The sequence below is a fragment of the Triticum urartu genome, chromosome 7 (assembly GCF_003073215.2).
Source record: "Triticum urartu cultivar G1812 chromosome 7, Tu2.1, whole genome shotgun sequence".
Lineage (NCBI taxonomy): Eukaryota > Viridiplantae > Streptophyta > Magnoliopsida > Poales > Poaceae > Triticum > Triticum urartu.
The window spans coordinates 499,279,240-499,291,209 of record NC_053028.1 but is presented as its reverse complement, the minus strand read 5'-3'; the positions used below and the strand labels follow the sequence as shown (position 1 = coordinate 499,291,209).

General features: G+C 49.9%; 1 protein-coding gene across 1 annotated transcript; it reads left to right on the top strand.

Annotated features, from left to right (window-relative positions):
• Positions 1-1,235: 1,235 nt before the first annotated feature.
• Positions 1,236-4,791, top strand: LOC125524161 (glucan endo-1,3-beta-glucosidase 11-like). The gene is made up of 5 exons (XM_048689230.1): positions 1,236-1,391; positions 1,491-2,079; positions 2,191-2,659; positions 3,827-4,017; positions 4,319-4,791. Exons 1-4 carry the CDS (start codon positions 1,316-1,318, stop codon positions 3,908-3,910), a joined length of 1,218 nt encoding a protein of 405 aa, XP_048545187.1. The 5' UTR covers positions 1,236-1,315; the 3' UTR covers positions 3,911-4,017; positions 4,319-4,791.
• Positions 4,792-11,970: the final 7,179 nt, after the last annotated feature.

The window sequence follows — 11,970 nt, the reverse complement described above, 5'->3', positions numbered from 1 at the left end:
ATCCCGACGACCGTGTGCACGGTTGGTCGGGAGAGCAGGTGCCTTAGGAACCCTATGCTTCGAGATCCTGCCCGGGAGAAGGGCAATAAGGTTTTTGGGGAGCGTCTCGATGCGACTGTTGCCGATCCGTCCCCGTCTTTGTCCTCCTCTGCTTCGACCATTTCCCCTGCATCGACTCCATGGCCGCCGACGCTGTCGTCAAGAAGAAGGCCGCGGATGACGCCGAGACTGTTGTTGACGCCACTGCGTTGGCCTGGCCAACCAGAGGGTATGACTGTGTTCATAGATGTTTCGATTATATTTATTGTACGTGCTCAATGCTTAGGTATCGGCATGAGTTGCATAATGTGATTGTCATGTTTATTATCTACTCATGGATTAGATTAACCGAAAAATTGCTTAATATTTCCAGCGTGAACGGCCTAGTGGAATTCAGGGGCTTTATGAAGACCTAATTTTATTTTATTTTGAAAGAAGGCAACAGACTTGCCGTTTTCATTGATTAAGAAGAAGTGAAAATTGCCGGGTTAATTGACGGAAAGCCTGGCTAAAACCGATGAACACCTAGATTACAGCACACTGTAAAAGAAAAGGAAAACATGCGATCAAAAACAGGTCATGTGTCACTTGTCAGTCAAGGTTGGCATGAAGCAATCAGCTCACCTCTGTTATCAAAGTAAAAGAAATCATTTTTACTCCATGCATGCATATGTACCTAACTACCTCGGACCATAAGCAAAAGCACGAGCTTCTTTTTCACAGTAAAGGCACGAGCTTAACCGACGTCCAGTTTGGACCATCGGCTGTCAGCTTTCCGAAGGCCCAGGCTCGACCGCTCAGGTCGGCATGAACTGTGCGCTCGGCCAACAAGTTTTAACCACAAACCCGCCCGGTCGGTCGCCTTCACACGTCCGTCCGGGCGCGAGCACGAGGGGAGGAGCATCGGGCATTTGCCTCCCTTCCAGGGCTCCTGCCACAGAGACATACTCCAACTAGCCAAGCCACGGCAACGGGACGGAAGGCGTCAGGGGCAACCCGATTAACCCACTTCCCGGCCGAGGAAGAAGGCCCCTCTCCTCTTCCAAAGTCTTCTCCGGCCGATCACCCCAAGTAAAGTAAAGAATTATTGCCCCGGTTAGCCTAGCTCCACCCCCCACCCCGCACCCACCGCGCAGTGCAACCCCCCACCCCGCCGGTCTCCGTCCCGCCTGCCTATAAATACGCAGCTCCCCCCTGCCTCTCTCCCTCCCCCTCCTCCTAGCTTCATTCCCTCCTCGCTCCAGCCATCGGATCGATCGTCGTAGCAGCAGCAGCAATGGCGCCATTTGCGACGTCGACGAGGCCGGCGTCCCTGCAGCTCTCTGCCCTCCTCTGCGTCCTCCTCTTCTCAGGTAATGCATGGATGAATGCCCGTCGCGACCCTGATAGATACCTTGGCCGGACGTCGGAGTGTGACTGACGAGATTTTCTTGGAATGTGCGTGCGTGCAGAGGTTTGGGTGCTGCAATGCAGCGCGGCGATCGGCATCAACTACGGGCAGGTGGGCAACAACCTGCCGACGCCGGCGCAGGTGGTGTCGCTGCTGTCGTCGCTGCGGGTGGGCAAGGTGCGCATCTACGACGTGAACCCGCAGGTGCTGGCGGCGTTCGCCGGCACGGGCATCGAGCTCATCGTCACCGTGCCCAACGACCTGGTGCAGCCCATGGCCGCCAGCGCGGGGCAGGCCATGCAGTGGGCCACCGCCAACATCAAGCCCTACTTCCCGGCCACGCGCGTCACGGGCATCGCCGTCGGGAACGAGGTGTTCACCGACGACGACCAGGCGCTCAAGGCCAGCCTGGTCCCGGCGATGCGCAACCTTCACGCCGCGCTGGCCCAGCTGGGCATGGACGGGTACGTGCACGTCTCCACGGCCAGCTCCCTCGGCGTGCTCGCCAACTCGTACCCGCCGTCGCAGGGCGCCTTCACGCCGGAGTGCGCCCCCCTCATGCTCCCATTCCTCCGCTTCCTCGCCGAGACCAACGCCCCCTTCTGGATCAACGCCTACCCCTACTTCGCCTACAAGGCCGACCCCGCAAAGTAATTCCCCAATCCAACATATATACATGCCTCTTTACTTTATTATAATATATATGCCACGTCGTCACACGTGTCGTTGGCTTTTCTGACGTGGAAGCCACGTGCGTGCAGCGTGTCCCTGTCGTACGCGCTGTCGGACCCGTACCACGTCGGCGCGGTGGACCCCTACACGCACCTGCAGTACACGAGCATGCTGTACGCGCAGGTGGACGCGGTGACCTTCGCGGCGGCGCGGCTGGGCTACGGCGGCATCCCGGTGTTCGTGTCGGAGACGGGGTGGCCGTCCAAGGGCGACGCCGACGAGGTGGGCGCCACGGTGGAGAACGCCCGCGCCTACAACCGGAACCTGTTGGTGCGGCAGGTGGGCAACGAGGGCACGCCGCTGCGCCCCCGCCAGCGCCTCGAGGTCTACCTCTTCGCGCTCTTCAACGAGGACATGAAGCCCGGCCCCACCTCCGAGCGCAACTACGGCCTCTACCAGCCCGACGGCCGGATGGTCTACAACGTCGGCCTCGCCCAGCAGCAGACCACGTCGGCGGCCTCCCTCTCCCTCGCCGCCTCCTCCGCGCCCCCCGCCATGGTCAGTGCCGCTCATTCTTCTTAATTCTATCTGCAAATTAATTTTCCATGGAACCAACTGGAGTACATAGTACTACAGCATATCTATCAGGATCACGCCACCTTTTTCGGTCAGTCAGAGATATATGGTCATACAGTGGTAAAGATTTTGCATGCATGTGTTCCCCACAGCAACGTCAACCAAGGGTGCAATGCACATGTGGATCACTGTTAGTCCAAGCTGGACTTTGCCAGACTCGTACTATGCAAAAGTCTCTTCTTCTTATCTAAACGAAAGTGGCTAGTGGTCCGTGATGTCCATGCACGTAGTACCAAACTATTCACTTTCATCTGCATGCATGCATGCATGGACGGACGAGAGATCAACAAGGCACCCTTGTGTGCCAAGTAAAGAAATTACTAATCAGCAACACAAGCACGCACGCAGCTAGTGTCCTAGGCGGCAGTTTTCCTCCCAGTGACCTAGCTGAATTGCAGAGATATTCCTTCCCCTTGCTTGCACTTAAAGTGCTACTAGGTTGCAACGATCATCAGATCACTCCACTTAGAAAGAAAGGCAGAAAAAGCACCAAGAAAGCAAGACCTACGAGGGGTCATATCTAGTAATACTTGCAGCCAGCAAAAAGGAATAATCAGCTGGCCTTTGCATGCACCACCACGCTTCGAGTTCACACTCGATCGTGCCTTGGAGGAAACTTCACGAGTCAAGTTTGTATGCAAGGCCGTTCGTTCTTTTTAGTATATAGTCATATCACAGCCAAGGAGAAGAGATTTCTTAATATTCCTTGCGCATTTGCGCACACAAAGAGTAGGGAATAATCCAAGGTGTTCCTTTTTGGTACGCTTATCGCGCGGTTTAGTATTCCCGACGGGCCGAACTTTCATGATTGAACAAATCAGCGTTAGGTGCATATGCGATTCTTCTTCTCCACCCAAATGTCAAGTGTACGTGTTGTTAGTGGAGCAAAAATGATGGCTGATAATTAATCGCATAGACCACCGAAAGCGGTGATAAAACATGATTAGTTTTCACCGAAAGACCGCAGGCAGTCTGTTGCTCAATTTTGAGAAGTGCAGTTTACTTAAAGATGTACGTAGATGCTTATTTTACCATGTTTATTTACTATGGTTGTATGAGCTAACATGTTTCACCTTTTGTGATACGCAGGATGTTGGAAAGGACTTGACGAGCCTGTGCCTCATCTCAGCTCTGGCCATCCTGCTCACCTCCCAGGCTTTCTTACTGGGATAGCAAAAGCACCCAAGAGTGCGGCCATATGCAAGCAAGCAAAATGGCCTTGACTTTTGTGGACCAAAAGCCTTGCAGACCAAAGGGCAGAGATGGTGCACCATTTGAAGGTATGCGCCATGGCCCCTCTTGCATGTCATCTTATCACAGATGACACAACCTCCTTTTCTGCGCCATGTGGTAGCCCTTTATATCCAGGAGAGAAAGACACTTTCCCATTTCACATGCCCTTTCCTTGCCTTCCTATGGGCTACCACCACATAAGAAATCAATACGTATATATCTGATCATACATACGTACATGATACTACATGACACACATACATACACACACACCGCAAGGCAGTCTGAAAGCCCGAAACACTTGGCCACAACTAACAAGGAGCTCCTCCTCCTCCTTTTCCATTGCAGGGGGCAAAAGGAAAGCATATGCGGTGTAGGCCAGAGAAAAAGCTTGTCTTTGCGATGTGGAAGGCACTACCTCCCTCTACCCTCGAGGTCGTGGGGTGGTGGGCTTCTGGACGGCACGGCGTGTAAATACTGCGAGGGAAAGGCGTCCGTTTTGTGGCGCGCGCACACATGGGATCCGGGGAGATGTGCGGGGAAGATGGAGAGAAAGAAAGGGTGGCCGACGCTCGCGGGATTCGCTTTTCGGCGCCGAGGCTGCTTTGTGCCCCTTTGTGCCATGTCAAGCTGCGGTGGTGTGAGGCTCGTGCTCGTGTATATATGATTATTATTATTATTATTATTATTATTATTATTATATTCGTTTATTTATTCTAGCTAGGCTCAGGCTCCATGCGGCTGATGATGATCAGTTGGTGTGAGGGGCCTGGGCGTCGATGTAAATAAATGAAAAATCTATCAGAGTATGTTATGATTCTCGTTGCGATTGTTGTTTCTTTTCCTGTTTTGTTCACGGTGGCCCGTGTTTCGATTGAGATGGCAATGTCCTTGCTGTTCTTGATGTGAAAACGAAACTGTGCCCCACAGAGGAAGGGGCTGAAGAGAAGTTGATTGCCTTCTGCGGGTTTCAAAGCTTGTGGTGGTGGAGCAGACTTGGTTGTCGAAACCCTTCGGAAATATTTTCAGTCGTCGGGATAGAAAATTAACTTGAAGAAATCTTTAGCTTTCCTTAGTAAGGGCTGCCCACGACAAATCAGAGGTGAGCTAAAGCAAATTTTGAATGTCGCGGATGAATCCTTGCAAGACAAGTGTCTAGGTGTGCCCACAGGTGTAAGTAATTCAAAGAACGGTGCCTTCAATATTTAGAGGACAAAGTGTGGAAGAAAGTAAAATGTGGATGAAGATTTTATCTCTGGGAGGCAAGGAAGTTCTCATCAAGTCCGCGTCTCGGGGTAGTCCCTGTTTTCTACATGTCAAGCTTTAAACTTTCAAGGAGTTTATATTTGCATATTAATTATTTAATAGGAAAATTCTGGTGGGGCAGTCACAGTGTGGAAGGAAGGTGGGTAGGGTGTCTTGGAGTGTGATGACCAGACCGAGACACATGAGAGGTATGGGGTTTCGTGATATCAAGCTTTCTAATCTAGCCATGTTGGCATGACAAGCATGACCTCTTCTGTAGGATCCTTCTTCCCTTAGTGCTCGAATGCTCTGAAGATGATTTACTGTCCTAACAACCGAACTTAGAAGTCACCCCTAGGGGTTTGGTAAGCGATCATAGAGGGCATGGATGTTTTGAAGCAAGGGCTTAGAGCATCTATAACCGGACCCTTCAAACCCGTCTCAAACGTCCTGGCAGGCCGCCCGGTCATTGCCCGGTCACAAAATTTGGACCCCAGACGGACCCTTCAAACGACCCTCAAACGACCGGGCTGACCCCCCATATCCAGCCAAAATATGGGGCGGATATGGGCGCCCGGGCACGCCCGCCATGTCGGACTCAGCCCATGCTGTCCCACCCGACCCCACTTATATTCATCCCCATCTCTCTCCGGACCAAACCCTAGCCACTTCACTTCCCTCCACTCCACTTCCCTCCGCCACCCGAGCTCACCTTCGGCTGTTTGCAACCTCCTCCGCCATGGCAAGCAGTCGATCGGACTCCGACCAGTCCGGATCCGTCGACTAGGGTGTCGTCCCGTGTGGGTTGGAGGAGGCAATGGCAGTCCGCATTGCACTTCGCCGCTCCCGGGAGGACAGTGCCCGGCCGACGGACGGATCCGTTCGCCGCGATGCCATAGCGTCGGCTCATCGGGTGCTCGGGTCCTCCGGTGCTGGATCCTCGCGGTCCCAGCCGGAACACCTCTCCTTCCCCATCACTGATCAGGCAGAGTACGAGTCCCCCTGGGAAGGGCCGGCCTGCCGTGGGAAGGAGAGGATAAGGGCCGCAGAGGCCCGTCTCGCGGCGAAAATGGCTGCAGCGGAGGCGGCCGAAGCGGCGGCGTGGGCGGCTGTAACATCCCGGATGTAATTTACCTTATTTGTAGTCCAACTCTTGCCGTTTTCGGCACTAAGTTATTTTATTTCCTTGTTGTCGGGTTTTTGCCTTCGTGTGCTTTTGTCTTTGTCATGCATGTGCATTGCATTTGCATACGTGTTCATCTCATGCATCCGAGCATTTTCCCCGTTGTCTGTTTTGCATTCCGGCGCTCCTATGTCCTCCGGTGCCCCGTTCTACCTCTTTTCGTGTGTGGGTGTTAAACGTTTTCGGATTGGACCGAGATCATGCGGCCTTGGTTTACTAGCGGTAGACCGCTTCTCAAGTTTTGTGCCATTTGGACTTCGTTTGATATTCCAACGGTTAACCGAGGGACCGAAAAGGCCTCGTGTGTGTTGCAGCCCAACACCCCTCTAAAGTGGCCCAAAACCCACATAAACCTCCATCACCTAGGCCGTTCGATCACGATCGCGTGGCCGCAAACCGCACCTCATTTGGAGCTTCCTAGCTCCCTCTACCTCTATAAATATGTCCCTCCACAAAAATCTTGGGTCTCCTCTCCCCCTAAACCCTAGAGAGACTCCACCCGCCGCCTCCGGACAAAAATCCGGGCATCGGACGTGTCCGCCCGCCGCCGCCGACCAACCAGACGATGCCACCTGTCCCGTCCGGCGCCCCACGGTGTTGGGGAACGTAGCAGAAATTTAAAATTTTCTACGCATCACCAAGATCAATCCATGGAGTAATCTAGCAACGAGGGAAGGAGAGTGCATCTACATACCCTTGTAGATCGCTAAGCGGAAGCATTCAAGTGAACGGGGTTGATGGAGTCGTACTCGTCGTGATTCAAATCACCGGAGATCCTAGTGCCGAACGGACGGCACCTCCGCGTTCAACACACGTGCAGCCCGGTGACGTCTCCTATGCCTTGATCCATCAAGGGGAGAAGGAGAGGTTGGGAAGACTCCATCCAGCAGCAGCACGACGGCGTGGTGGTGGTGGAGGAGCGTGGCAATCCTGCAGGGCTTCGCCAAGCACCGCGGGAGAGGAGGAGGGAGAGAGGCAGGGCTGCGCCATGGAGAGGTCAAAACTCATGTGTTGGCAGCCCCAAAGTCCTCAAGTATATATAGGGGAGAGGGAGGGGGGTGCGCCCCCTTTAGGGTTTCCACACCAAGGGGTGCAGCAGCCCCAAACCCATCTAGGGTGGCGGCCAAGGGGGGGGAGGGGAAACTTGCCCCCCAAGCTAGGTGGAGGCGCCCCCTCCCCAAACCCTAGGCGCCTTGGGCCCTTGTGGGAGGGCGCACCAGCCCACCTGGGGCTGGTCCCCTCCCACACTTGGCCCATGCAGCCCGCCGGGGCTGGTGGCCCCACTTGGTGGACCACCGGGACCCTCCCGGTGGTCCCGGTACATTACCGATAAAACCCGAAACTTTTCCGGCGACCAAAACAGGACTTCCCATATATAAATCTTTACCTTCGGACCATTCCGGAACTCCTCGTGACGTCCGGGATCTCATCCGGGACTCCGAACAACATTCGGTAACCACGTATATCTATTCCCTATAACCCTAGCGTCATTGAACCTTAAGTGTGTAGACCCTACAGGTTCGGGAACCATGCAGACATGACCGAGACAACTCTCCGGCCAATAACCAACAGCGGGATCTGGATACCCATGTTGGCTCCCACATGTTCCACGATGATCTCATCGGATGAACCACGATGTCAAGGATTCAATCAATCCCGTATACAATTCCCTTTGTCTAGCGGTATGATACTTGCCCGAGATTCGATCGTCGGTATCCCGATACCTTGTTCAATCTCGTTACCGGCAAGTCTCTTTACTTGTTCCGTAACACATCATCCCGTGATCAACTCCTTGATCACATTGTGCACATTATGATGATGTCCTACCGAGTGGGCCCAGAGATACCTCTCCGTTTACACGGAGTGACAAATCCCAGTCTCGATTCGTGCCAACCCAACAGACACTTTCGGAGATACCTGTAGTGTACCTTTATAGCCACCCAGTTACGTTGTGACGTTTGGCACACCCAAAGCACTCCTACGGTATCCGGGAGTTGCACAATCTCATGGTCTAAGGAAATGATACTTGACATTAGAAAAGCTTTAGCATACGAACTACACGATCTTTGTGCTAGGCTTAGGATTGGGTCTTGTCCATCACATCATTCTCCTAATGATGTGATCTCGTTATCAACGACATCCAATGTCCATGGTCAGGAAACCGTAACCATCTATTGATCAACGAGCTAGTCAACTAGAGGCTTACTAGGGACATGGTGTTGTCTATCTATCCACACATGTATCTGAGTTTCCTATCAATACAATTCTAGCATGGATAATAAACGATTATCATGAACAAGGAAATATAATAATAACCAATTTATTATTGCCTCTAGGGCATATTTCCAACAGTCTCCCACTTGCACTAGAGTCAATAATCTAGTTCACATCACCATGTGATTAACACTCACAGGTCACATCGCCATGTGACCAACATCCAAGAGTCTACTAGACTCAATGATCTAGTTCACATCACTATGTGATAAACACTCAAAGAGTTCTGGGTTTGATCATGTTATGCTTGTGAGAGAGGTTGTAGTCAACGGGTCTTGCCATATTCAGATCCCTATGTATTTCGCAAAACTTTATGTCATATCATAGATGCTGTTGCCACGTTCCACTTGGAGCTATTCCAAATTGTTGCTCCATTATATGTATCCGGTATCTCTACTCAGAGCTATCCGGATAGGTGTTAAGCTTGCATCGACGTAACTCTTTACGTCGAACTCTTTCTCACCTCCATAACCGAGAAACATTTCCTTATTCCTTTAAGGATAATTTTGACCGCTATCTGGTGATCTACTCCTAGATCACCTTTGTACCCTCCTGCCAGACATGTGGCAAGGCACACATCAGGTGTAGTACTTCAGCATGGCATACCGTATAGAGCCTATGACAAAAACATAGGGGACAACCTTCGTCCTTTCTCTTTCTTATGCTGTGGTCAAGCTTTGAGTCTTACTCAACTTCACACCTTACAACTCAGGTGAGAACCCCTTCTTTGACTGATCTATTTTGAACTCTTTCAAAAAAACATGTCAAGGTGTGCGTTCTTTGAAAGTATCATCAGGCGTCTTGATCTATTTCTATAGATCTTGATGCCCAATATGTAAGCATCTTTATCCAGGTCTTCCTTTGAAAATCACTCTTCAAACAACCGTTTTTGCTTTCCAGAAATTCTACATTATTTCAGATCAACAATATGTCATCCACATATACTTATCAGAAATATTGTAGTGCTCCCACTCACTTTCTTGTAAATACAAGTTTCTAACAAACATTGTATAAACCTAAAAGCTTTGATCACTCCATCAAAACATATATTCCGATTCCGAGATGCTTGCTCTAGTCCATAGAAGGATTGCTGGAGCTAGCATACCTTTTAGCATCCTTAGGATCGACAAAACCTTTTATTGTATCACATACAACTTTTCTCACGAAAACTGGTAAGAAAACTTGTTTTGACATCCATCTGTAAGATTTCATAATCGAAAAATACAGCTAATGCTATCATAATTTCGACAGACTTAAGCATCGCTACGGGTGACAAATTCTCATCGTAGTCAACTCCTTGAACTTGTGAAAAGACTCTTTCCCACAAGTCGAGCTTCATAGACGGCAACATTACCGCCCACGTCCATATTCTTATTAAAGATCCATTTATCTCAATGGCTTGCCGATCATCGGGCAAGTCCACCAAAGTCCATACTTTGTTCTGATATATGGATCCTATTTCGGATCTCATGGCTTCTAAACATTTTTTGGAATACGGGCCCACCATCGCTTCTCCATAGCTCGTAGGTTCATTGTTGTCTAACAACATGATATCTAAGACAGGATTACCGTACCACTCAGGAGTAGTACATATCCTTGTCGACCTACGAGGTTCGATAGCAACTTGATCCGAAGCTTCATGATCACTATCATTAAATTCCTCTTCAACAGACGTAGGCGCCACAGAAAACATCTTTCTGTGTTGCGTCACTCTCTGGTTGAAGTAAAGGTTCGACAACCTCATCAAGTTCTATCTTCCTCCCACTCAATTCTTTCGAGAGAAACTCCTTCTCGAGAAAGGACCCGTTCTTAGTGACAAACAATTTTCCCTCGGATCTGAGATAGAAGGTATACCCTACTGTCACCTTTGGGTACCCTATGAAGATGTGTTTGTCCTCTTTGGGTTCGAGCTTCTCCGGCTGAAGCCTTAAGCATCGCAGCCCTAAACATTAAGAAACGACAACTTTGGTTTCTTGCCAAACCAATGTTCATACGACGTCGTCTCAACGGACTTAGATGGTGTCCTATCTAAAGTGAATGCAGTTGTCTCTAACGCATAACCTCAAAATGAAAACGGTAGATTGGTAAGAGACATCATAGATCACACCGTATTTCATAGTGTTCGATTACGACGTCCGGATACACCATTACCTTGTGGTGTTCCAGGTGGCTTCAACTGTGAAACAATTCCACAATGTCTTAAGTGATTGCCAAACTCATAACTTAGAAAATCCCCTTTTGATCAGATCATAGGAGCATGATCTTATTGCTATGATGATTCTTAACTTCACTCTGAAATCGCTTGAACTCTTCAAACGTTTCAGACTTGTGCTTCATTAAGTAGATATACCTATATCTACCCAAATCGTCAGTGAAGATGAGAAAATAGCGATATCCACCGCACGCTTCAATTCTCATTGGATCACACGCATCAGCATGCATGATTTCCAACAAGTCACTTGCCCGTTTCATTGTACCTGAAAACGGGGTCTTAGTCATCCTGCCCATGAGGCATGGCTCGCATGTGTCAAGTGATTCAAAATCAAGTGACTCCAAACATCCATTGACATGGAGTTTCTTCATGCATCTTACGCCAATATGACCTAAGCGGCAGTGCCACGAGAAAGTGGTACTATCATTATTAACTCTACATCTTTTGTGAACATGTGTATTACCACGACCGAGATTCAATGAACCATTCACATAGGGTGCATGACCATGAAAGGTATCATTCATGTAAACAGAATAACCATTATTCTCTAACTTAAATGAATGACCGTATTGCAATGAACATGATCTAATCATATTCATGCTCAACGTAGACACCCGATAACATTTATCTAGGTTCAATACTAATCCCGAAGGCAGATGGAGCGTGCGATGGTGATCTCATCAACTTTGGAAACACTTCCAACACACATCGTCACCTCGCCCTTAGCCAGTCTCCGTTTAGTCCGTAGCTTTTGCTTCAAGTCACCAGTAATAGCAACTGAACCGGTATCCAATACCCCGGTGCTACCAGGAGTACTAGCGAGGTACACATTAATAACACGTATATACTTTGTTGAAGTTGCCAGGCTTCTTATCTACCATGCATTTGGGGTAATTCCGCTACCAGTGACCGTTCCCCTTACAATAGAAGCACTTAGTCTCGGGTTTGGGTTCAACCTTGGGTTCCTTCACTGGAGCGGCAACTGATTTGCCATCCATGAAGTTTCCCTTCTAGCCATTGCCCTTCTTGAAACCAGTGGTCTTATTAAACCATCAACACTTGATGCTCCTTCTTGATTTCTACCTT